The 24,328-nt window shown below is 44.7% G+C and overlaps 1 protein-coding gene across 3 annotated transcripts in view; it reads right to left on the bottom strand.

Annotated features, from left to right (window-relative positions):
* Nucleotides 1-1,510: 1,510 nt before the first annotated feature.
* The window catches only part of HKDC1 (hexokinase domain containing 1), a 41,746-nt gene continuing 18,928 nt past the window's right edge, over nt 1,511-24,328 (bottom strand). For all 3 annotated transcript variants that reach the window (XM_027962230.3, XM_004021424.6, XM_042240775.2), the window contains 12 exons: nt 24,054-24,237; nt 20,929-21,084; nt 19,598-19,831; nt 18,255-18,559; nt 16,529-16,674; nt 16,311-16,430; nt 11,737-11,832; nt 11,464-11,563; nt 9,886-10,069; nt 7,588-7,743; nt 6,720-6,953; nt 1,511-3,101 (listed from right to left, as the gene is read on the bottom strand). In XM_027962230.3, coding sequence (XP_027818031.1) covers nt 2,954-3,101; nt 6,720-6,953; nt 7,588-7,743; nt 9,886-10,069; nt 11,464-11,563; nt 11,737-11,832; nt 16,311-16,430; nt 16,529-16,674; nt 18,255-18,559; nt 19,598-19,831; nt 20,929-21,084; nt 24,054-24,237 — 2,063 coding nt within the window. In that variant the 3' untranslated portion in view covers nt 1,511-2,953. The remainder of the gene's footprint in view (nt 3,102-6,719; nt 6,954-7,587; nt 7,744-9,885; nt 10,070-11,463; nt 11,564-11,736; nt 11,833-16,310; nt 16,431-16,528; nt 16,675-18,254; nt 18,560-19,597; nt 19,832-20,928; nt 21,085-24,053; nt 24,238-24,328) is intronic.

Raw genomic sequence — 24,328 nt, 5'->3', positions numbered from 1 at the left:
TTAGTTCCTTGCCTAAAGGATACAGCGCATGGTCATGAACTGCGTGTTCACCTTATTCCTGTTTACCATATTGTATCACCTACATTCATATACCTTCCCTTCCCTGGTAGCCTGTGAGTCCTCACGAAGCAGGAGTGGTACCTTCTATTTCGTTGGCTCCTCAGTGCCTAGAACAGGGCTCAGCACTTGTTGAGCTATCATTTGTAGAGTATCTATTTTGTGTAAGGCTCAAGTCCCATTGGGTGGGGTAGAAGAATGGAGTGATTCAAAGGAGAGCAAAAATTCATTCACATGCTTGTTTGAGCATCCATTCATTTGTTCATTTAGAGAACTGTCCAATGGTCCTCAATGCCAGCCACTGTGGCAGGCTCTGGGGACAACAGGAAAAATGAAACCCAACTCCTTATTCTCATGGAGCACCCATTCCATCTCATGGAAAGGAGGGAAAACAGGATTTCTGATGAGAGAAAGTGGGAATGACCCCATTAGTTCTGGGGTCATAGTCATGAGGAATCTCTAGTTCTTACACCTATATTCATCAGTTGTTTCTGGACAAAAGGGTCCTAGGAAAGTCACCACGAGGTAGAAAACGTAGACAACGATGTCTTTCCTAACAGGACAAGCCTGTGGGGTTGCGTGAGGACAGTTTACCTTGTTGTGTGGTTGCTGGTCCTGCCTAGTAAACTGTGAGAAGTTAGCCCTCCATTGCCCCGTGTGTTTCTGGGGCCGGCCTGTCTGAAGACAGCAAAAAGGCTATCTGCCCTCTCTGCAGTTCTGTTTTGGTTCAAGGATTCTATGATGCTATCAGTTAGTCAGAATGTTGCCTAGATACCTTGGGGCTTCTCTTCCTCGCAAGAAACCAACCCGAGAGACAAGTAGGCCAGGTGATTTCGAACCTGCCAAACGTGTGCTGAAAGACCAGGTGGTGGGAGAATGTGGTGGTACAAATCCCTGAATCTCTGGGCCAGGTCATCCACCCAGGCAGGATGGCAAAGGGAGAAACCCCAGCAGAATCAGGAGAGAAAGGGACTTGGAGCCGGGGTTATCTTAGGAATAGCAGAACTGGGGAAAGGATAATAAGGACAACAAGGTCTGGGGCTAACTAAGCAAAATCTGTTAAGGTGAAACATTTCCCCAAGGAGGTATAACCTCAAAATACAAAAATATAATTTTAACAAACCCACACAATATCCTTGAGGAGAGGTAGAATGCCAATGCAAAAAAAAAGTTCATTTTGGTAACTAGAACCTGTAAACCTACAGCAGTATCTCCATACCTATTTCATAAACGTGTGAAAAAATATTTCCTAGGGAACTCGCTCATCTGTTCCCAGCCTCAACTAGACTCTCTCTTCCCTCCCTCCAGCCTCCTCCATTCTATCTGTTTGAATGTCTTGCTTTAGCAAATGGAGACAATTAGCACCGTTAAGTACATGAAATAAATCAACCTGGATGATCCGGAATATCAAATATCACTCTATTCAGTTTGTTACCCATGATAATGGCCTACATTTTTTCTAAGAAAAATTTCTTGGAAGACTTTATTTCGATCATGCCTCTATCTAGGAAATATTTAATAGGAATGGCACAGTGCTGGGTTCCCTGGGCCAGAACAAAAATGTATCTAACAAAGCACTTAGAATCTACCAGGCCTGATAAGAGACGTGTACAGATAACTCTGTGACAAGGTAGAAGGTTACAGGTGGTTTAGAGAATGGGAGCAGGGAATTAAATGAATAGAAAGCGAAAGAGAGAGGACATCCAGTGGGAAAAAGGTCAAGGACAGGCCAGTTCCTCTTAGTTCGGGAGGGTAGAAATAGAGACAGATGGAGCATGTGGGAGGGGCCAAGTTCCAGAGAGGTAGGGGTCAGTTTGGAAGACAAAACTTCTGGTCAACTCCTGCTGTTCAAAAGCAAGAGCTGTAGGGTCATAGGATAAACACCCTGGTCACAGGCAGTATTCATTCAAATCAAATTCAGATAATTTGTTAAAGATATTATAGACAATAGTCCATATATTTTCTCCTTGTTGGTAAGGAGTTTAAAGGAGAGAGTTTAAACCACAACTTGTGACTCTATGTGTCTCTTCTTCCACCAACAGAGCATGGAGTTCCCAAGTGATGAAATCATTTCATTCCCAGATGAACTATTAAAACTTCATTCAAAGATTCTTGGGAAATCAAATATTTTTTCTTTTACTGGATTTCATATACCTGATAGTCCTTTAAAAAGCTATCATCAGCAGTGGCACAAGCCATCTGTACAATGATTAACAGGTGCCCCGAACAGCACCCTCCCTGTCACTCACATGTATTGAGAAACAAATCCTACAGGGCGCTGATATAACTCACTTTAAGCATGAAGAGTTTCCTATGGAGATCCCTGACAATCATCCTGGGATGATGATTTCATCCTGGGGCTGAATACTCCAAAGTTTTGTTCTCACTTCATGCTTGAAGTCAACACGACAAGTTAGATTAGATCTCCAGGTAATTACGTGAGCCCCTATCCCTCTGAAATGTGCATTCCCAGTAGATGGCCCAATCTGCTACAAACCATGACTGAAGCATCCCCATAAGGAATTCAGCCAGCCAGGCCACCTGGGCTGAGTGTGTATTTGCTTCCAAGTCCAGCAGCCACAGGACACTAAGCCACAGAAAATTAACAGCTTAGGTCTCAAATGAGAAATTTGCTGAAATGGAATCTCTCGGGACCAATGCTTTGGTTTTACAAGTTGGCTCATCTTTGGTACAAAGATGGCAAATAGAGAGTCATTTCATGCTGCTGAAAGCCAGTAACGAAATTCTAAGAGTACGCAAGAACCTGGGGTTCTCGTTTGGCCATCCAAAAGGCGAAGCCAGCCAGAAGTTTGCGTGTTGGTCTCTGATTAACTCGTCTGCCAGAGGAAAGGCTGGTCAGTAGCCAAAGAACACCAGGCCCAACCCCAGGGGGCTCCTAGTGCTCCCTTTGTGCCTGCTGTAACCTCTTGGCCACAGCAGTGATCAGAGCTGCTCCCTTTCCGCTCCCATCTTCTGACAGCATGAACATCACATCACATTGAGGAGCTAGTTCTTTCACAGTTTCCCGCAGTATCCGAGAAAAGCTATAGAAAAAGAGAAAGGGGAAACATCGTTGGCATTTAACTGTAGCATGTACCAGTAGTTCGTGCCTTTTTATAAGTAATGCTCCACTGTATAGATGCACCACGTTTTGTTTATCCATCCATCAGCTGATGGTGAGAATGTAAACTTGCATAGCCATTACAGAAAACCGGATGGAGGGTCTTCAAAAATTTAAAAGTAGAACCAGCACATGATCCACTAATTTCCACTTCTGGATATTCATCCAAAGAAAACAAAACGCTAAATAGAAAAGATACACGTATTCCTATGGTCATTGCAGCATTATTTACAATAGCCAAAATATGGGAGCAACCCAAGTGCCCATCAATAGATGAATGGATAAAGAAATATGATATGATACACACACACACACATATACACACAACGGCACATTAGTCACAAAAAGGATGAAATCTTGCCATTTGCAAAAAGATGCATGGATCTAGAGGGGATTATGCTAAGTGAAGTAAGTCAAAGAAAGAAAGACATACAGCACGATTTCACTTATATGTGAAACAAAAAAACAAAACGAAACAAATGAACAAACAAAACAAAACAGAAACAGAGCTACGGACACAGAGAACAAACAAACGACACAGGTGGTCAGAAGGGAGGGGCCTAGAGGATCAGGCCAAACAGATAAAGGGTACTAAAAGGTACAAACCTTCAGTTATAAAGCAAGTATGTTAGGGGGATGTAACGTACAACATGGAAAATATAGTCAATAAGATTGCAATAACTTTAAACAGTCACAGATGGTTACTAGACTTACGGTGGTGATCAATTTGCAACGTATATAAATATCAAATAACTATGTTATATACCTAAAACTAATATAATATTGCATGTCAACTATACTGCAGTTAGAAAAAAAGATGGCAAGTTGTTCCCTTAACAACATTAAGGCTTTCAGTCCGCTAGCATAGGATATCTTTCCATTTATTTAGGTCTTTCTTAATTTCAACAATGTTTTGTAGTTTTCAGTGTACAAGTCTTATACCTCTTTTGTTAATTTATTGTTAAGTATTTTATTCTTTTTGATGCTACTGAAATGGAATTGTTTTCTTAATTTCATTTTCAGATTACTCACTGTTGATGCATAGAGATGCAGTTGATTTTTATATACTGATCTTACATCCTGAAACGTGACTGAATTTGTTTCTTAGTTCCAATAGTTTTTTGTGGATTCCTTAGGATTTCTATATACAAAATCATATCATCTGCAAACAAAGATAGTTATAGTTTTGCTTTTCCAATATGGATGCCTTTTAGTTCTTTTTCTTGCCTAACTGCCTGTCTAGACTTACGCTTGATTCTCCCTTTGAGGTCACATAATTTTTTGACCTGGATCCTATAAGCCTCTCCCTTAAATAAAGACTTGACTGAGAGACAAAAACCACACAATCATCTGTAGGCAGTGTTAGAAGCAGTACAATGTTGAAGAACAGCGGCAAGAGTGGATATCCTTGTCTTGTTCCTAATTTTACGGTGAAATCATCCATCCAGTGCTTCCCCAGTAAGTAGGGCATTAGCTGTGCATTTTTCACAGATGCTTTTATCAGGTTGAAGGAGTTCCTTTATTCCTAGTTTGTTGAGTGCTCTTATCATAAAAGGTGCTCAATTCAGTTCAGTCGCTCAGTCGTGTTGACTCTTTGCGACCCCATGGACTGCAGCATGCCAGGCCTCTCTGTCCATCACTAACTCCTGGAGTTTACTCAAACATGTCCATTGAGTCAGTGATGCCATCCAACCATCTCATCCTCTGCTGTCCCCTTCTCTTTCTGCCTTCAATCTTTCCCAGCATCACAGTTTTTTCAAATGAGTAAGCTCTTCACATCAGGTGGCCAAAGTATTGGAGTTTCAACTTCAGTATCAGTCCTTCCAATGAATATTCAGGACTGATTTCATTTAGGATGGACTGGTTAGATCTCCTTGCAGTCCAAGGGACTCTCAAGAAGTCTTCTCCAATACCACAGTTCAAAAGCATCAATTCTTTGGTGCTCAGCTTTCTTTATAGTCCAACTCTCAGATCCATACATGACTACTGGAAAAAACACAGCTTTGACTAGACAGACCTTTGTTGGCAAAGTAATCTCTCTGCTTTTTAATATGCTGTCTAGGTTGGTCATAACTTTCCTTCCAAGGAGTAAGCGTCTTTTAATTTCATGGCTGCAGTCACCATCTGCAGTGATTCTGGAGCCCCCAAAAATAAAAATCTGACACGGTTTCCACTGTTTCCCCATCTATTTGCCATGAAGTGATAGGACCAGATGCCATGATCTTAGTTTTCTGAATGTTGAGCTTTAAGCCAACTTTTTCACTCTCCTCTTTCACTTTCATCAAGAGGCTCTTTATTTCTTCTTCACTTTCTGCCATAAGTGTGGTGTCATCTGCATATCTGAGGTTATTGATATTTCTCCCAGCAATCTTGATTCCAACTGGTGCTTCATCCAGCCCAGCAATTCGCATGATGTACTCTGCATATAAGTTAAATAAGCAGGGTGACAATACACAGCCTTGATGTACTCCTTTTTCTATTTGGAACCAGTCTGTTGTGCTAGATTTTATCAAAAGTTTTGTCTGCACCTATTGAAATGAACATATGGTTTTTGTCCTTTGGTCAGGTTCAAAGGAAGAGGCTTGGAGGAATCACAGCAAAAATATGTGACCTCAAGGGGAGAATCAAGAAAAGATATCAGTCAGTTATCCTGGATAATTAGTCAGCATCATAGGAAGGGCTAAGCATCAAGGACTACAGTACTAATGTTTATTTCAGCATGATTAGAATTTTTTACAAGCTGGCTAATACCTTTCTTCATCTACCAAGATAAAATGTAAAACATTAAATAAAAATAAAAGCTGTCATTATTGCCGTCTTTGTAATCTGTCACAGTCTACAGACACTGTTTAACTTAATTCTCCTGACAACCTATGAGGTAGGTACGATTTTTATCATCCTTTTACACATAAAGAACTAGGGTCAAAGAGGGTAAGAAACTGGCCTTGGGCCTCCCAGCTTCTAAGCAGTGGAGCCAGGATTCAAATTCACTCTTCATCCTTCTGCCTGCTGATTCTGAGCTCATACTTGACACACTCTCTGTGATGTGCAAAATACTCAGTTCTCATTGCTCCCTTTGAGGTCAGGTTGGACTGTGTTAATGACAACCACTTGTATTTACTGCATGTGTGCTAAGTTGCTTCAGTCATATCTGATTCTTTGTGACCCTATGGACTGTAGCCCGCCAGGCTCCTCTGTCCATGGGATTCTCCAGGCAAGAATACTGGAGTGGGCTGCCGTGCCCTCCTCCAGGGATCTTTCTGACCCACAAATCGAACCCATGTCTCTTATGTCTCCTGCACTGGCAGGTGGGTTCCACTAGCGCCACCCGAGGACTGTGTAAAGCCCTTTACATGTATGAACTCACCCAGTCCTCGAGATTATTTCTGCCTGCCTGATACAGAAGAAGAGCCTGGGGTTTAGGGAGAGTGGTGAACACTCCCACATCACAGCACTAGGAAGCAGAGCCACTTTGTCCGTCAGCCCCAAACGGCTCCACATTCAGCCTCAGCCCCCAGCCCTGAGTCTCTGGAGCACTCACTGTGGGTGCAGCTTGTACAGGGTGCCGTCCACACCCACGGTGATCCTCACGTGCTCAAGTCCCTGGTCTTCCCTCCTCTTCTCCACGATGGCAGCCAGGCCAGCACCATAAAGCTGGGCCGCCCGCCGGGACACAGCACCGCACACCTCCTTCACCACGATGCTATCCTCACATGTGCTGTCCAGGCCGAGCTGCTGCAGGATCCTCCTGACCTGGAGGAGGGCCAGCCGGTCGCTGCCAGCAAGCAGAGCAGGATGTCAAGAGCTATTGCTGGGGCCCTGGAACCTGCTCCTCAGGACTCACAGTCCCCCATCCCTAGGTGCCTGAGTAGAAGAAATGGTCCCAGAAAAGCCAAGGTTGGAGCAGGATGCCTTAGAAGCTGAGATTCGAGAAAGCCTGTCACCCCCAGGAAGTCCCATCATCTTTAAAGTATGAGCACATCATCTTTCCAGAATCAAAAGCGGATCTTTTTTTTATTATTTACTTGGCTGCACTGGGTTTTAGTTGCAGCATGTGGGATTTAGTTTTCTGACCAGGGATGGAACCCAGGCCCCTGGCACTGGGAGCATAGAGGCTTAGCCACCAGACCACCAGGGAAGTCCCAGAAGAGGATCATTTTTTAACCTAACCTAACTCTTCTGTAACCATTTAGGAATCTAGGGGCCCAGACAGGCTTCTGGCTCCTCAGCTGGATGCTGTAGTACTGATGTAGCTGGAGAGAGGGAGTAGCCCCAGGAGGCAACCCTCTGCCCAGCCAGGCCCTTACTCTCTATTTTTAGATTTCAAATCTGCTAGAGCCTGGTGAGACAGCAGCATGTCCCAATATAGGGCCTTTTACATGGAGCAAGTGAAACTGATCATGAGTCACCTTTCAATCTGAGACAAGAACTTGGTTTCAAAGATGCCCCTGGTCTGGAGACGTTCTGAAATGTGGCCGCGGAAGAGGAGACCCTGCTTGGTCAAGTCGATCAGGATCTGCCGCACGATTTCCCCCAGGTACATCCCACTGGTCATTTTCTCGTATCTGTTGAGAGGAAGAGTGACAAGGTGCGTGAGAGCAGGGAAATCAGTGCTGGAGAGTGGTTCCCAAGAGGATCGCATGTCAGGGCATGGAAGGCGTGCCACTGGCATCCACTAGCTACCTGGGTCACAGTGGGGTGGAGCGGGCATCAGGCCCAGAGAAGCGCATGCAGGAGACAGTATGATGTGCGAAGGCCGGGCTTTGGAGGCATGCTGAGCGGAAGTCAATTTCCCGCTCTGCCACACATTAGCTGCATGACCTGAGTAAGGACTATAAGCCATCATCTATGAAACCGGGAGCAAAGCACTGACCCCACAAGACTGTTGGAAGCCAAGCATCTGGTGCACAGTAGACACTAAGCTAAGCTAAGTCCCTTTTCTGCCCCCAAAGCTAGTTTACGTTGGCTTTGTATTTGAAGAAATCTTCTCCACTAGAGCTTCTGCTTCATGAGATAACACATTTGAACTGTATACACACACAAAGTATGGTCCAAAATGTGAGCTCCCTTCCCTCTTCCTACCAGCCTGTGAGCTCCATGATGGAAGGTGCAAGAGAAAAAGAAGCTCTACAATCAACAGGCACTGACCAGGCACTCTGCCCAGGTATGTGAAACAGTAGTAATAACAGTGAGGTGGAGTTGGACTCCAACTGCCTGCAGGGTCAAATGAAAATCTGAGTGTGCCTGCGACTTACATGCTGGATTTGCATTCTCTTAACTGCTCAGGATTTCATCAGTCTAAGGAACCAACACTTAGACAAACAATGGGGACAGCAAAGTAAATCCAAGTATGTTGCCCCCTAACACTCTTCACTCCAGAAATGAGAACCTCCAATGGATTCAGACACAAAACTTGGATTCAGACACAAAACTTGGATGCCCCAACTTGGAATTCAGGTCCCTTGTGATTTGGGCCCCTGGTTCAGCTGGGCTTATGGTAACTTGCCTGCCTCCCAGCTACAAAGACTAGTGCCAAAGGAAGATGTGGGACCACCAGGGCTGGTCTTGGTCTTGTCAAGTCTCTTCCTACTGAGTGTTCTCAGTTGAATAGTCATCAAAGCGTCTATGACCTAGGCATCCCATCACATTTCCACTTGGATATTGTCTCTCAGTAAATCTGTATTTTCATCTTATTTCATATAGAAAGACACTGAGCTTAGTCGTGACCAAGACCATATGGCCTGAGAGTAAAACATTACTCTCTGATCCTTTGCAGAAAAAGTACGCCAACCCCTATGGAAACAGATGGGCCCAGGCTATAATAATCAGTTCCCCCCATGCTAGCTCTACCCCTTTCTCTCCCACTAAAGAAGCTATATGAGAATGCGAGTGAAAATGTACTCTGTTTTGTGTTTGTTCTTTTTTAACCATTCATTGTTTTCAGTGTTTTTAGTATGGTTAACAATTGGAATAACCCTTACAAGTGATTGTGACCCATGCTGGGACATGACGTCATGGCTGAGAACCAGGATTCCTACCCTTCACTTGCAGTTACTTCCCCAACCCCAGAACCACAGAGGTCAGCAACCTGGCTGCCTGCTCTTAAAAGACTAAGGATGTTGACCTCTAAACAGGACTTACTAGAAACCCATCTTGAGAGGCCCACCATGCCCCTGCTGTGTGACATCAAGCCCACAGTGAACAGACTTCCTGACAACCTTGGCCTCATTTCCAAAGCCACCACTAGACCTTATGGTAACCTTATGGTAACCTTATGGTAACCTTATGGTAATTAGAAAAAGGCACACCGTCTGTTTGTTGGGAACTTGTCATAAATTTTGCTGCTGCTGTGTCCATGCTCTAGTCATGTCAGACTCTTTGTGACCCCATGGGCTGTAACCTGCCAGGCTCCTCTGTCCACGGGGTTTCCCAGGCAAGAATACTGGAGTGGGTTGCCATTTCCTTCTCTAGGGAATCTTCCTGACCCAGGGATAGAACCTGTGCCTCTCAGGTCTCTTGCATTGCACGAAGATTCTTTACCACTGGGCCACCTTTGCTTTTGTTCAAATTAGACACTTCACTGACATCTGATGAAGAGTTGTTATACATGTACAAACTATACAAATAGCTGTAATATGAAAAGGGCACCCCCATTGATCTGCCGAAGATGGATGACCTACAGAAATGTACACACACCCCCTTCTCACCTCTGTTTGCCAGGATTCAAGGACCCCTCATCCACCTCCTTGTCATATTGGGTCTGGATATCATCTAGGCAGCCATTATCTCCAAATCCTCCCCACTCGGTATTAATGCACATCTTCCCTTCATCCCCTTCCACCAGTTCAATGTTTCTCATCTCCTCCATGTAGCACATGTTGCTGCCTGTTCCTAGAAGGAATCATGAAGGGACTTCAGTCTTCAGAAGACACCACTAGGTCTTAAAGAGCCAGCAGGGTACAGCAGATAGGAATTTAGGTTTGGAGTCAGATACAACTGGGTGTGGACTTCAGCCTTATATTTATAGTTGGATGACTGCAGGCAAGTATTACATCTTTCATATATCCAATTTCTTCATCTGTAAAAAGGAACTAACACCTGCCTTATAGATTTGTTATCAAGAAAAAAAAATGAGATGATGTCTGTGAGTTTCTTCCACATAGAATTCATACCTGTGATACCATTATCCTCCTCCTCACCCTCCCCATTATTGATAAGCCGTAGGCACACAAAGTGAGCTCCAAGTAGTCACAGAGTTAGCAGAGCTGGAAGGGACCATGAGGAACCATCTAGTCTTGGATAAGCAGACACTTGGTATCTGAAAGCCACCCTCTTCTCCTTTGTCCATGACCTGGTCTCAGAACTATTCTCAAGACAACAGTCCAGGCAATTACCATCTTCAATCAAACAAATCTTACCTCTTTGACCTCCCAGATCTAGCCCAACCCTTCCTATGGATGAGGAAGCTCAAGACCAGACAGAATAAGCAACCTGCCCAAGGTCACAAAGCAGGTAAGATTTAGAGTGAGATGAAACCTCTCCTTGGCACTGAAGACATCTCAATATATCCCTGTCTCCTTGTGCTATGCACTACTTACCCTCAGGAAAACCCAGACAACCAGCTGGAACAACTTTTTCAGATTCTGTGATTATTTAACAAGTGCCTGACACTTGGAATACCCACCACCCCTGTCTCCACCTGTTCAAATGCCACCTGTCCCCTCACCACTTACAGTCATCCCCCTGGAATCTACCCTTGCCCTTAATCACTGCCAGACTTTTCCAGAAGACTCCTAAAATGCCTATATCATACCTTGGGCCACTCCCTGCTCCTCTCCTAGGTTTCGTTCCAACTCTTCCCCATCCTGTGCACCTTCTGACAGCCAGAAGAGGTCAGAGAACAGAAGAGGTACAAGATGGTGCTGGAATGAAAATCTAGCTCTCTCAGCTCCAGGCCAACCAACATGATCCAACTGTGGTCTCCCTCCACCCAGTAAAATCTGCCCCAAGGCCCAAATGTGAAAGTTCCCTCTTTCTATGTTATTCTCCTTCCTCAACAGAAAGGACAACCTTGGCTTAGAACCCTTAGGGAAAAAGATATTAAGTAAAGACTTGGGAATTAGGAGACCTGAGATCCCAATCTTAACTTCATTTTAGCCATGGACAAAGCTGGCTTCAGAGCCCCTATGTAATGGAACAATGGCCCCCTCCCCCTCAGTATGTTAAAAGGTAACTTCCAAAAGATCAGATGGGAGCAGGCCAATGGGACATGCCTGATCACTTACCCGCAATCAGGCCAACCTCACAATTACTATCTTCGTAGCCACAGGTCATCATGGTTCCCACTGTGTCATTCACAACTGCAACTATGTCCAGGTCAAATTCCTGCAAAGGAAGAGAGCTCTACTGTAAGTAGGATGTGCAGGCCAAACAGTCTCAAGAGGGGATATCAGACTGAGGTGGGCAGAGGCCAGAGTTGCAGGGCTGGTGTCTGAGGACAGAGCACAGGGGCCTTGGGGAAGGTCAGGTCAGGTATGAGCTTCAACACCATATCATACATTTCTCCTCTTGATGGCCTCCCTGAGCATATCCACCACATCTTCCCCTTCACAGTCAGTAGCTTTGAAGCCTTTGGTCCACTCAATGAGTGTTCCCTGAAAGAAAGGAAGGCAAATTCATTTGAGTAATAGTTTGCTGGAACCACTGCACAACCTCAGCATCAAATAGATGCAAGAGACCACAGCTGACTGCTGGTCAAATGCTTTTGACTGTGCTTCCATTTGGATCCCTAACACTGGACCCAGAGGCACCATGAAGCATGATGCTCAGGCAAGGTCTACTGCTGAGTGGAATAATTACAGAAATTCACATCAACTCACGTTCCCTGGCCATGACTGCACAGAACAAACACCACTTCTGATTTATCCAATCAATCACATCTTCATGATCAAAGATAAAGCTACAAAATGTTCATCAAAGCATTGTTTCACAGGAAAAATGGGTGGTAAGGCAGCAAAGAATCTGCTTGCAATGCAAGAGATGTGGGTTTGATCCCTGGGTTGGGAGGATCTCCTGGAGAAGGGAATGGCTACCCACTCCAGTATTCTTGCCTGGAAAATTCCACAGACGGAGGAGCCTGGCAGGCTACAGTCCATGGGGTCGCAAAGAGTCAGACACAACTGAGCAACTCACAAACACACACACACACACACGCACACATTCTGTCTTTCCAACAATATGGATCTATCATTGTATATCAATATAGGAAATGCTCTATAGCCACAAAAATATAATGCTTTAAGAGAATGTTAGCCATTAGAGGAAGATGTTTACCATACACTGTTAAGTGAACTCACATTAAACAAATACAGATGATGAATTATTCAATTATTCTTTTAAAAACCACACACACACACACACACACTCAAATCTGGAAAAAGGTCTGGAGCAATGCACACACCAGAGGGTTGACGGTGGTTCTCTTTAGGTGTAAGATTATAGGTACCTTTCAGTCTCTCCTTTTTGCTTGTCCATGTTTTCCGATTTTCCTAAAATCAATATGTCTAACTTTTTATACTACCAAGAAAAAGTATTTCTAATTTTTAAAAAGATGGTTACACTGTTAGCCAGAAGCAAGAGTTATCTAGCCTCAAACTCCATATCCTAGAGCTGGGGGTGGGTGAGTGCAGGGAAAGCTGGGGTGTCTAGGCCAGAAGAGCAGCTGGAATAGATGAGATAGCCAGAAACTCTAATGGCAGCACCCCAACCCCAGGAGATGAACGGCCACCTCACCCTGAGGCCCTCAGCTCCGGGCTCCCCCTTCTCTCCACAGTCCTTGGGAAGCTAGGCTTCCTTGCTCCTTTCCTGGTGAATATATGTAGAACCTTAGAGATTCAACCCCAGTTGACAAATCTTTCTAATTAGTTACAATTATACCAAATCATAATTTTTTAAAGTCTTTCTTTCTTGAAAAACTACTGGTTACCAGAAGGAAGAGCGGTGAGGAGAGGGGCAAAACAGGTGAAAGAGATTTAAAGATATAAATTACTAGGTATAAAATAAATAAGTTACAAGGATGTAATGTACAGCAAGAGAATATAGTCAGTATTTTATAATTTTGTATGGAGTACAACCTATAAAAATAACAAATTACTATGTTATATACCTGAAACTAATATAGGATTGTAAATCAAATACATTTCATTTATTTTTAAAGAAAGTTTTTTTTTCTCCTCAGCCACTGGTGTCTTTGCTCCAAGCTCTCCATTGGTCTCCCTTCCTTCTTAGTTATATCTTCGTGAACTTGTCAGAACTGCTGGGAGGGAGGCCTGGAGGCCCAGTGCCCCGAGTCAGGAGGAGCAGCTGTGGCCTGGTGCCTGTGGACCACTCAGGACCATGGACAGCTGCACATGGCTTTCCCCTCCTCCACCCCCAACTCCATTTCTATGTGTATTAATTTTTAACAGCCGCAGTAATACAAGAATGCATTACCTTTGCAAAAACTCAGTGCTATTGATAACAACAAAGTCTCCTTTAACTCCCCATTCCCCTAAACCTGGGAGGTAACCTCTATTGAAAGTTAAGTTATATCGTTCAGTCGTGTCCAACTCTTTGCAACCCCATGGACTGTAGCCCACCAGGCTCCTTTGTCCATGGGATTTCCCAGGTAAGAATACTGGAGTGGGTTGCCATTTCCTTCTCCAGGGGATCTTCCTGACCCAGGGATCGAAACCATGTCTCCTGCACTGTCAGGCAGATTCTTTTCACTGAGCCACCTGTGAAGCCCTTGTTTTTCTCTCTCAGGAATATATCTTTTATACCATTCCTGGTCAGTTAACATGGAAAATATTCCTCAAGTATAATTGCACAGAAATTTTAAAATCCACGAAACATACCTATGAGTACTATTTTAATCCCTGCTTTTCAAATAAGGGAGTAAAAGGTGCAGAGAGGTTAAGTAATTCACCCAAGGTCATACAGCCAGTAAGTGTGGAGAAGCCAAGATGCAAACTGAGGCAGTGTGGTTCCAGACCCATGCTCTCAAACTATTGCACTCTGCTGGCCTCCTGACTGGGTAGGTGATGTCTGTGAAGCATTTAGTACAGCATCAGGCACCAAACAAGCACTACATACGTGTTTGTTAAATAAAAATCCAGTAATCTCATATGAGTGGTAGTCTATATTTAGTCATTTTCCATTTTAGGGGAAATGAAAATTTATTTCCATTTTTTATTTAGTCATTTTCCATTGCCAGGCATTTGGGTTATTTCTAATTTTTCATTATTAAAGAGGGATGGTGTAGTGAATATCCTTGTTCATTAATCTTGAGGAAATGGATCTTATGGCTGTTAGCCTTCTCGCATTTTTAATTTTGAGAGATCTAGCCCTATTACCAGATAATTTCACCTTCTGAACCCCTCTCTTCCTGTTCTCGGAATGATTAGGAGTGAGAGGTAAGCCTGGTGAGTGGGTTTTCATGGCATTCTCAGAGTCCTGGAGAGTTCCGTTTCAGTTCTGGTTTTGCAGCTGCTGATTGGATGAGACTGTATGCCTCAATTTCCTCATATGAAAAACAGGATAGAAAATAAAATTAAATGCACAGAACAAGGGTAGGTACTCTCTCTTTTTTGTTTTTGTCTTCATTATATATATATATATATATATACATATATATATATATGTAAGTATACTGTGCATTATAGCCGAAATGGTCCAAAAACAATGGGTTCCAGGTCCTGAGGGCAAAGTGCAAGAACCTGGGCTCTCAGGCCAGTGTCCTGGACTGGCCCCTCCCCCACTGTTTATGGATATGGTAACCTGGACAACTTAACTTCTCTGTCCCTCTGTTTTTCTTAACTACAAAATGGTGATTAAAAATAGCAGGTAAACCTACAATAAAATATCATTCAGCTTTAAAAAGGAATGGAATTCTATGTGAATCACCCTTGAGAACATTATGCTAGATGGAATAAGCCAGTCACAAAATGACAAATACTGTTATGATTCTACTTAGATGAGGTACCTAACATAGTCAAATTCATAGAGACAGAAAGTAAAATAAAGGCTATTAGGGGCTAGGAGAAGGGCACATGGAGAGAGATTGTTTAATGAGTACAGCGTTTCAGTTTGGGAAGATGAAAGACTTCGGAAGATGGATAGTGGTGATAGTTCGCAACAACGTGATGTACTTAAGGCCTCAGCACAGCTGGACTTTTTAAGTGTAAATCAGTACACTTTTAAGTACCGATGTACATTTAAAAACAGCCAAAATGGTAAACGTTATATAAATTTTACCACAATAAAAGATGGTAAAATAAACAAAACAAAAAAAATGTGTACATCATGGAGACACTGACTGGATCAAACAAAGTCTTAAATCTTCGGTGCCATTCTTATTATCGTCATGAGCTCTCTGGCTGGCTTGCCATGCTGACCAGGGTTCTCTCTGTAAATTGAAAGTGGTGTTCTGCTTTTACACCAGATCAGCTAGCTTGACTGACATAAGCCTCTTAGAGAGCAAGAGAGTACTCTGTTCTCCTTGAGCAGGTGAATGGTGCTTTTGTCCAAGAAAAGTCATGTGATGCGCATTTCTAAGTTATTATGAACAATTTATTAAAATCATCATCCATGAAGTTTTTCAGTGTCAGCAAAATATGTGTCAATATGATCAATGTCTCCTGAGAGTCTAACATCAGGAAAGAAACGCATTTCTTCAGAAGCACTGGTAAGCTTTTGTTCATCAGACAATAAAAGCCTTACAACCTTCTGTGTTTCCCTGTTTACACTGACCACCCAGGAAGACACATGTAATATTTACAGGCTAAGAGTTTTATAAATTGCCTTAACTGGTCATTCCCTCTTATCTCTTGATAATATGACTTGACTTCTAACAGTAATTTTATCCATGTGTCTCTTTATACGACCCTAAAGCATCTTGCAAACTTCAATCCATAATACAGTAATAGTGAAAATGGAACGCAGTAAATAGAAAAAATTAAATAGTCTAAATCCTTGATCATGTCTCCCCAGCTGCCCTGAACCTGAGACCCCTAAATAAAGTGACCAGTGACTCGGAGCTGCCTTGAGATTCCCCAGGTGCAGGAGGGAGGCCCGCCAAGCTGGACCGTCTTACCTTGTCAATGCTCGCCTGCCTACAGGGAAATGAGAACGTGAAGCCCAAAGGCAGCTGGGCTCCCTTGAGGCCCATGTAGTCCAGGAAGTCGGCGATGCACTGCACGATGTGGTCAAACAGCTGCAGGGAGAGAGAGAGCAGCAGTCATGCTGGACTGCACTGTACGGGGTGGACGGCAGGCTGGCCCCTCGGAGGGTGAACCCCCGGCCAGCATTTACCTCCTCGCCCGTGCCCTGCATGATCTCCAGGGGGATGGCGAAGATCTTGTTGTACATCCGCACTGACCGTCGTCCACTTCTGATCTTTACCAGGAGGACCCGGAAGTTGGTTCCCCCCAGATCCAGGGCGAGGAACTTTCCTTTCTCTGTGGTAGAGGAAGTGAGTGTGGCATTCCACCAGCATGCACTAAGCAGGGCCTCGTGTGCAGGCATTGGGAAGAAGAAGAGATGCCGAAAGAGAACAGACCTAGAGCCTGTTGGCCTGAGGTTCAGAGGCCAAAGGGGCGTGGTGGTCAGCAAGCATGGTGTCAGAGCCCTGGGGAGGCATCCTGAGCCCATCTGAGGCCAGCTTGCTTTCCTTGGTGTCTGCTAACGGCCACACGTGATACTTATACTCAAGGAACCGCTGAGGGTGAATCCAGGTCAGGCTACCTGACTACAGTGGACTCAGGAAGGTGCTTCCATTCTGTCTGTAGGGCCTAGAGGAACTGCTCATCCCAAGCCTGAAATGACTCTCTGTCCCGCTCTTCCCATCCCTGGATTCCCACACCCACACCAGACTGATAAGAAACCGTATCAAGTCCAACACCCATTACTATCCAGGGCAGTGCCTCTTGCTTCTCTGACATCTTAGAGCATCACAGTCTGTTCTGTGTGATCCCTCCTCTCACTGACTGCCTCATTCACTCTGTTCTCATCACACTGGTCATTTTACTGCTCTCCTTGAGTTTGCCAAAGCCCTCATCCCCAGCCAGTTCTCTTACCCCTGACTCTGCTCTATTTGTCTTCATAGCCCTTCATGGCATGGCATCATCTGGTGTTTATTTGTTTACTGTCTGTCAGCCCAACAGAACAAAGGTTCCATAAAGGCAGGGACTGTGTTTTCTTAACTGCTCTGTCACTGTGCCTACAGCAGAGCCTAACCTATAGCAGGCACTTAATGAAACTTTGAGGAATGGAGGCAAAAGGAAAAAAGAGATGAAAGAATGAATAATTGAATAGTGTCTTTTCCTGCTCTCATTTTCTCCCCCGAGTAGACTCGAAGGATACTGGCTCTGGAAAAGATCTTTGTTGTTGAGAGGCTCCAAGTACAGCTGTGTAACCCTAAGTATGTGACCTAACTTCTCTGAGTCTCAGTTTTGGCATCCATAAAATGGGAATCATTCTCTCTTTACATAACATACAGAGTAGTTGTGAGCACAAAATGAAACTAAAGAGTCAAAAGCAAATTCAAGAGATGAAGCATTTTACAAAGATCAGGATATCTCGGTGAGATTCACGAGATGCAAAGAGATAGAGTTACTTGTCTAAAGAACTGACTTCACTGTTGTATAGCTCCTGTCAGCTGAGCACAGAGGACCAGGAAAAAAGATCAAGTATCAGAAAACTCAGGGGCAGAAAAGGAAGAGAGGGGAGAGGAAGAGAGCCAAGCACCAGGAGAGAAGAAAGCCAGAGGAAAGGGGAGAAGACAAGCCAGAGACGCCACATGTCCAGACGGTAGCTCCCGGGGACAGCAGCGGGGTCTTCACACACATGGAACCTAACTCAGGTATTCTTCACTGCCAGTGCCCTGGATCAACCAAAGAACAGATTCAGCAGAGTACTCTCCCTCCCTCCATTCTAGACACGAACCCAAGACTCTTGAAACAAAGATCCTAACTAGGTTTAAGGTGCTTGGATGGAGCTCCGGGTGGCCCATCAGAGAAGGGAGCGGCGCAGGGCCCACCTGTGCCATCCGGCATCCCACAGACGTAGGTGGGCAGCATCTTGACTGTGGCCCGCGGGTGGGTATCCTTCTTCAGCCCGTACTCGAACTCAACCCGCATCTTGTTCCGAACGCCCACAAGCTGCTCTTGGGTCAGCCGGAACAGAGCCAGCACCTTATCAATCTGCTTCCGCTGGGCCTGCACCCGGGAGGCCACGGCAGTCACCATGGCAGCCCCCTTGGTGCTGCCACTCTCTGACAGGAGGAAGCGGACGTCGCAGTTCGGGACCAGTTTCCTCACCACCTTGTGCAGGCGCTTCGGGTATCTGAAGGCAGGGGTGGTGGCAAAATATGTAAAAACCATAAAGGCCCAGGCCCAGCCAATAGCAACAGATACAGGTGGAGCAGTGGGACAGCGTCCTGGGGAGCCCTACTGGGCCAAGGCTCACCCCTTTAGTTGCTGGATGGAGGGGGATGATGGGGTTGACTAGGGTAGGGTCCAGGTCATCTGAGGGAGTGGAAAGGATCCTTGGAAGCCTCAAAGAAGTGGTTATTTTATCACCAATATTACAACTAGTAGGGCATATCCACACATAATATACGGGCTTCCATGGTGACTCAGCAGTAAAGAATCTGCCTGCAATGCGGGAGCTGCAGGAGAGGCAGGATCGATTCCCAGGCCAGGAAGATCCCCTAGAGGCGGGCATGGCAACCCACCCCAGTATTCTTGCCTGGAGAATCCCATGGACAGGGGAGCCTGGAGGGCTACAGTCCACAGGGTCTCAAAGAGTCAGACACAACTGAAGCAATTTAGCATGCATACACATATACAATCAATACATATATTGACTGAACATAGGGAAAGGTCTTTTTTCCCCAGCTCTTCCCAGGTGTACATGCCTGATTTTCAGTTACACCTCTGTTAGTCAGAGGGGCTTTCATTCTCCCTTCTGTGTTTTCCCACTGGTATCCTTCATGTGAACATGGCAACCTCTGCCATCCAGTTATTGCCCCATTTGTAACTGGACATATCTCACTTTCCTATCTTAACGTAGTGAGTATTCAATAATAATGAATAGATAGATGAATATAGGGATAGATGGATGGATAAGCACATGGGTGGATGGCCTTGCTAGTCAGGCTATTGGCTTTAGCAAAATATTCCTTTAAGAATGACCCCCTAAAGCCGCCCTGCCAGCTAGATGAATGTAATCTCTGAATTCACCCTTTGCTGTATAATCTCAGAACCATAGAATATGGTTGGTTCTGGAAACCCAGAGAAGCAGCCTAGTTTAGAAAGAAAACCGGACTCTGCTCCAGGGGAGACTGCTTGCGGAGCGTGTGGGCCGGAGGCCAGCACTCACTGGGGGTGGATCTTGTAGAGCGTGCCGTCCATGCCCACTGTGGTCCGGAGCCGCACCAGCTTCTTATTCTCCCGGAGGCGTGTCAGGATGGCTGCCAGAGCGGCTGCGCAGAGATTGGCGGAGCGGAAGGAGACGATGGTACAGACGTGCTGGACCGCAATGCAATCTGCATCCGAAGGCTCCAGGCCCAGATCTGTCAGGATCTCTCTCGTATTGGCTAGGCCTTCTTTGTACCTGGCCAGGGGACAGGAATGAGAGGACCACACTGCCCCATCCCATGGGAATCCCCCTCAGAGAGCGTGTTCCCACCTCTTGGGACTGTGAACATAAACAGGCTGGCACATTGTCATATAATAATGATGATCTCAACAATGATCATGGCAACCACCACTTATTGCTCACTCACTATTTGCCGGGTGCTAGTGTAAGGACTTGACATGTGTGTTAACTTAGTCCTCACAACAAACCTGGGGTGAGGACAGTCATTATCCTACTGTGCCGAAGAGGGATCTGAGGCACAGACAGGGTAGATAACCTGTCCATAGGCACTTAACTGGTGAGTGCAAGGGTCAAGATTTGAACTTAGGCAGTTAGATTAAGGAGCCCACCCTTGTAAGCACCCTGTACGGCACTGCCTTTCATAGAAACTCAGTCCCTGCCAAGCTCTGCATAAACACAGACTCTGGAAGTCAAGTGTCACCCTGCTGAGCTCAGAATCTAAGCTGATTGCAAAGCTCAGGGCAGTGCCAGGGTTTCTAACAGGATCTCGAGTCAACCGGGGCCAGTCACCCTCAGCAGTCAGCTCCCTACTGCAGACCTTTGTGTGAGCTCTTCCCTCTAATCACCAAAGCCACAGCCTAATGCAGTCCCTGACAGCAGCAGGTAGAGAAGATTATTGCTGTAGTGGGAATTCTTAACTTGGATTCCACGCTAGGGCCTTAATGGTTCCAAGGATACCCTGATATAATGAGCAAAGTTGCGTGCAAGTGTGTATTTTGGAGGTAAAATGTCCAGAACTTAGACTCTCAAAGGGGTCTGCAATCTGAAAAAAGTTATGTCACCAGTTTAGGGAGGAAAAAGGCAACAAAATGTAAGAAGGGGGTAAACCTCCAACAGCAGAATCCCTGGTTACTGATACCAACCAGAAGCCACATGTGAGGCCCAACAGGCACTGCTAATCCACCTGAAGCTGTGCACAAGTCTGAAATCGTCCCGGTGAAGAAGGAAGACCTGGTTCTTCCTATGCACCACTCCCACGAGCGCACCATGCCTTGGCTGCCCACCCTACCCTCTTCAGAGTCAAGGTGGGAGGGATCCTGCCAGTAGCTCACCTCTCCATGGCAGCTACATGTCGTGTTTCAATCTTGCCTTTAATGTGAAGAGCAGAGGATTTCTCACCGCCAAACAGGAGGCCTGCCTTGGCCATCTTCAGCAAGATAAGCCTGACGAGTTCACCCAAGTATAGGCCGCTGATCATCTTTTCAAACCTACAATTTGGTGAACAGATAAGTGGCAGCAATGCCTTTGGTTATGCAGCATTCCTCTCCCAAGCCCATGAGCCATGGCCCATGGTCAGGAACACAAGGAGTGGAAAGGCCTCTTTCTGGGTCAGGAGGCCTCTGTCCTTGCCCCACCTTGAGGTGCCCTTCGGAGCCCGCTGCAGGTCTCTGAGCTGCATTATCCCCACTTACAAAAGAGGAACACTGAACCAGAGAAAACCTATGATTCTTTTCTGATCACAAAGTGCTTGAGTCCAAGAATCTTTATCTCAAATCACACTTGACTGTGGGGGTGCCAGTCTCAGATCTAAGGAATCTCAACTTCAGAGAATTTAGGTACTTTCCCAAGATCACTAACCACAGCATGACAAATCCAAATTTGAAATTTTTTCCAACTCCTACACGTTTCTGCCCAAAAGAAAAAGATGTTGTGTCTGTCAGTTGGGCTTAGATAGCCTCAGAGAGGTTCTACAATAATGAGTAAAATAGATAACCAACAAGGACCTACTGTACAGAACAGGGAACTCTATCAATAGTCTGTAATAATCTATATGGGAAAATATCTGGAAAACAATGGATATATGTATATGTATAACTGAATCACTTTGTTGTACACCTGAAACTAATACTATAAATCAACCATACCCCAATAAAATTTTTAAACATAATAATAAAATAAAATCTATAGACACGCACACACAATAATATGGGTGAAATGTCCCACCAGGTTACCCACATGTGGACTTTCAGTCTGCATACAACAAGCAATTACTAACTGTTTCCCAAGTAAACTATTCAATATAATTTTTATTCTGCAAACATAATAAAATACAAAATCAAGGACAACCAGTTTCCTAATCAACTTTATCTATTTCATTATAAAAAAAGTCTTAAAACATTGCAAAAATAGAAGACAACAGAAAGAAATCCCAGCTGAGCTTGGGACAGTGGAATTATGCTAAGTGAAATGAATAGTGTGAGGATGCTAAAGTCCTCACAACGGACCCGGCTCCTTAGGCTGTGACTGTTCTGTATCACAAGCAGAATGGGTGTGTGCTGGGGAACGAGTACATCAGAAGCAGAAATTTGTTCCTCAGATATTCACTTCTAGTGTGGAGTCGTTTCCAGGAGGTACTTAAAATGTTTATTCACCAGGGCTTCTTGGGAAAATGGTTGATTCCATTGCTGGGACTGGGAAAGTGCATGGTGGGCCTGGAGCATCTTACTGTGCAAGAAAATAGGGAAGTACTTAAAGAGGGATGGGAACATGTCAAAAGCACTTAGGGACTAGCTTGAGCTTCCACTGGCTAAATCTGAAAAAAAATTTGATAGGAAGGAATGATAAAATAATGATAGGAAAAAATTATAACATTAAATTATAAAAGAATCCCTATTAGTATACGGAAGTAAGTGGAGGAGCTAGCTCTTCCTTACAGTATTCCTTACAGTAGAATAGCAACTAATAACTGCAGAGGGAATAATGCATTTAGAAATTCATCAATGGATGCTAAAACTAGAGAGTAAAAGTTTAATGAAACACAGGATAATTGCATAGTCTCAAAGAATCTCTTCACCAGATACTTATTCATTACAGAGGGAATAACCTTGCGGTGGAAAAACCTCTCGAATATTCCCTTAACCAAGTGATCTGAATTTGTGTCACCAGGAACTGAATAAATATTATACACTTACAGATCTGATGCCCTGGGAAGGACACACACCACTTGTGTGATAGTCCTGCTGAAAATGCATTGCCTGACTCTAATCATGAGAAACGCCAGACAAACACACGTTGAGAGATCTGCTGTGAAATACATGGTCTGTGTTCTTGAAGACCATGAAAAGCAAAACTATATCACAGAAGATTGAGAGAGGCTAAAAGACACAGCAGCAACATGTAATGTGTGATCCTGGGCCTGGACAATTTTTCTTTTTAAATAAAGGACAGTGGGGCAGCTGGTGAGTTTTGAGTAAGATCTATAAATTAGATATTAGAACTGATTAAATGCTAATGTTCTAATTTTGATCGTTACACTTTGGTTGTATAAGAGGATGCACTTGTTCTCAGGTAATACTCTGAAGTATATAGAGGTGAAGGGATACTACATTTGCAATTGTAGTCTCAGATGGTTCAGAAAAATAATTTTATTCAGACACGTGTTTATACAGGTGTATATTTTATACAGGTGCATATTTTATGTGTCTGTGTATATACATATACACACAGATAGAATGTTACTATTTGGGAATTTGACTGAAAGTTGTACTATTTCACTACTTTTCTATAAATCTGAAATTATTTTTTTAAGTTGTAAACATTTTTTCATTCAACAGACACTTTTGTTTTTTTGTTTTTTTTTTAACAAACACTTAAAGCTGCAACGACGTGTAAAGACATTATGTGCAGAAAGGAAAGGAATTCCCAAGTGTAGCTGCCTTCAGGGAGCTCAGCATTCAGTTAGAGCTGGGGCAGACCCTGAAGGCTTATACTACATGTGAGCGTGGGATAAGCGTGCAGGAAGTCTCCATGAGACCTGAGGCTGGGAGGGACTCACACCAGGTGCTTCGTGGTGAGGCCTAGGAGAGAGTGAGGTGCAGGGGGGCCCTGAAACGCAAACGAGGAATGTGTGCTTCCTCAGGCCGCACTGATTTGTTCTGTGACCATTCATTCCAATGGGCCAAAAAGGCAGGACTTAGTCACCAGGTTCACAGCTGTATCTCCCCTGCCTCTGGATTGAATTTGATCAGGGATCTGACCTGGGAGAAATCGCGCAATTTCTTTGGCTTCCCTTTCCTCATCTATCTGGTAAAACTGAAATACCAGTACAAGCCTCGCCTCTTAAACTCCCTGTGATGGAGAACAAGCGACAGCTAGGAAGACTCCCAGGTATAAAGCGTACCTGAGCGAGTGGACAGTCACTGGTGCCGATGCCCAGATTACAGCACAGGGTACTCACAGCTGCTTCCCGGGGTTAAGAGAGCCGAGGTCCAGCTCCCGGTCGAACTCAGTGCGGATGTCCTCCAGGGCCCCGTCGTCCCCGAAGGCCCCCCACTCGGTGTTGATGCACATCCTCCCCTCGTCGCCCTCCACCAGGTCGATGTTGCTCATGTCCTCCATGTAGCACGCGTTGGTGCCGGTACCTGGACGAGGGAGCAGAGAGAAAACGAACAGACGCGAGGGCTCCCAGCTGGGCAAAGACAGAGGAAACCCTCAACCGCCCGAGAGTCCTCT

This window comes from Ovis aries, chromosome 25, assembly GCF_016772045.2.
Source record: "Ovis aries strain OAR_USU_Benz2616 breed Rambouillet chromosome 25, ARS-UI_Ramb_v3.0, whole genome shotgun sequence".
NCBI classification, from domain to species: domain Eukaryota; kingdom Metazoa; phylum Chordata; class Mammalia; order Artiodactyla; family Bovidae; genus Ovis; species Ovis aries.
Note: the sequence above shows the minus strand (reverse complement) of the source record. Positions and strands in the feature narration are given on the sequence as shown.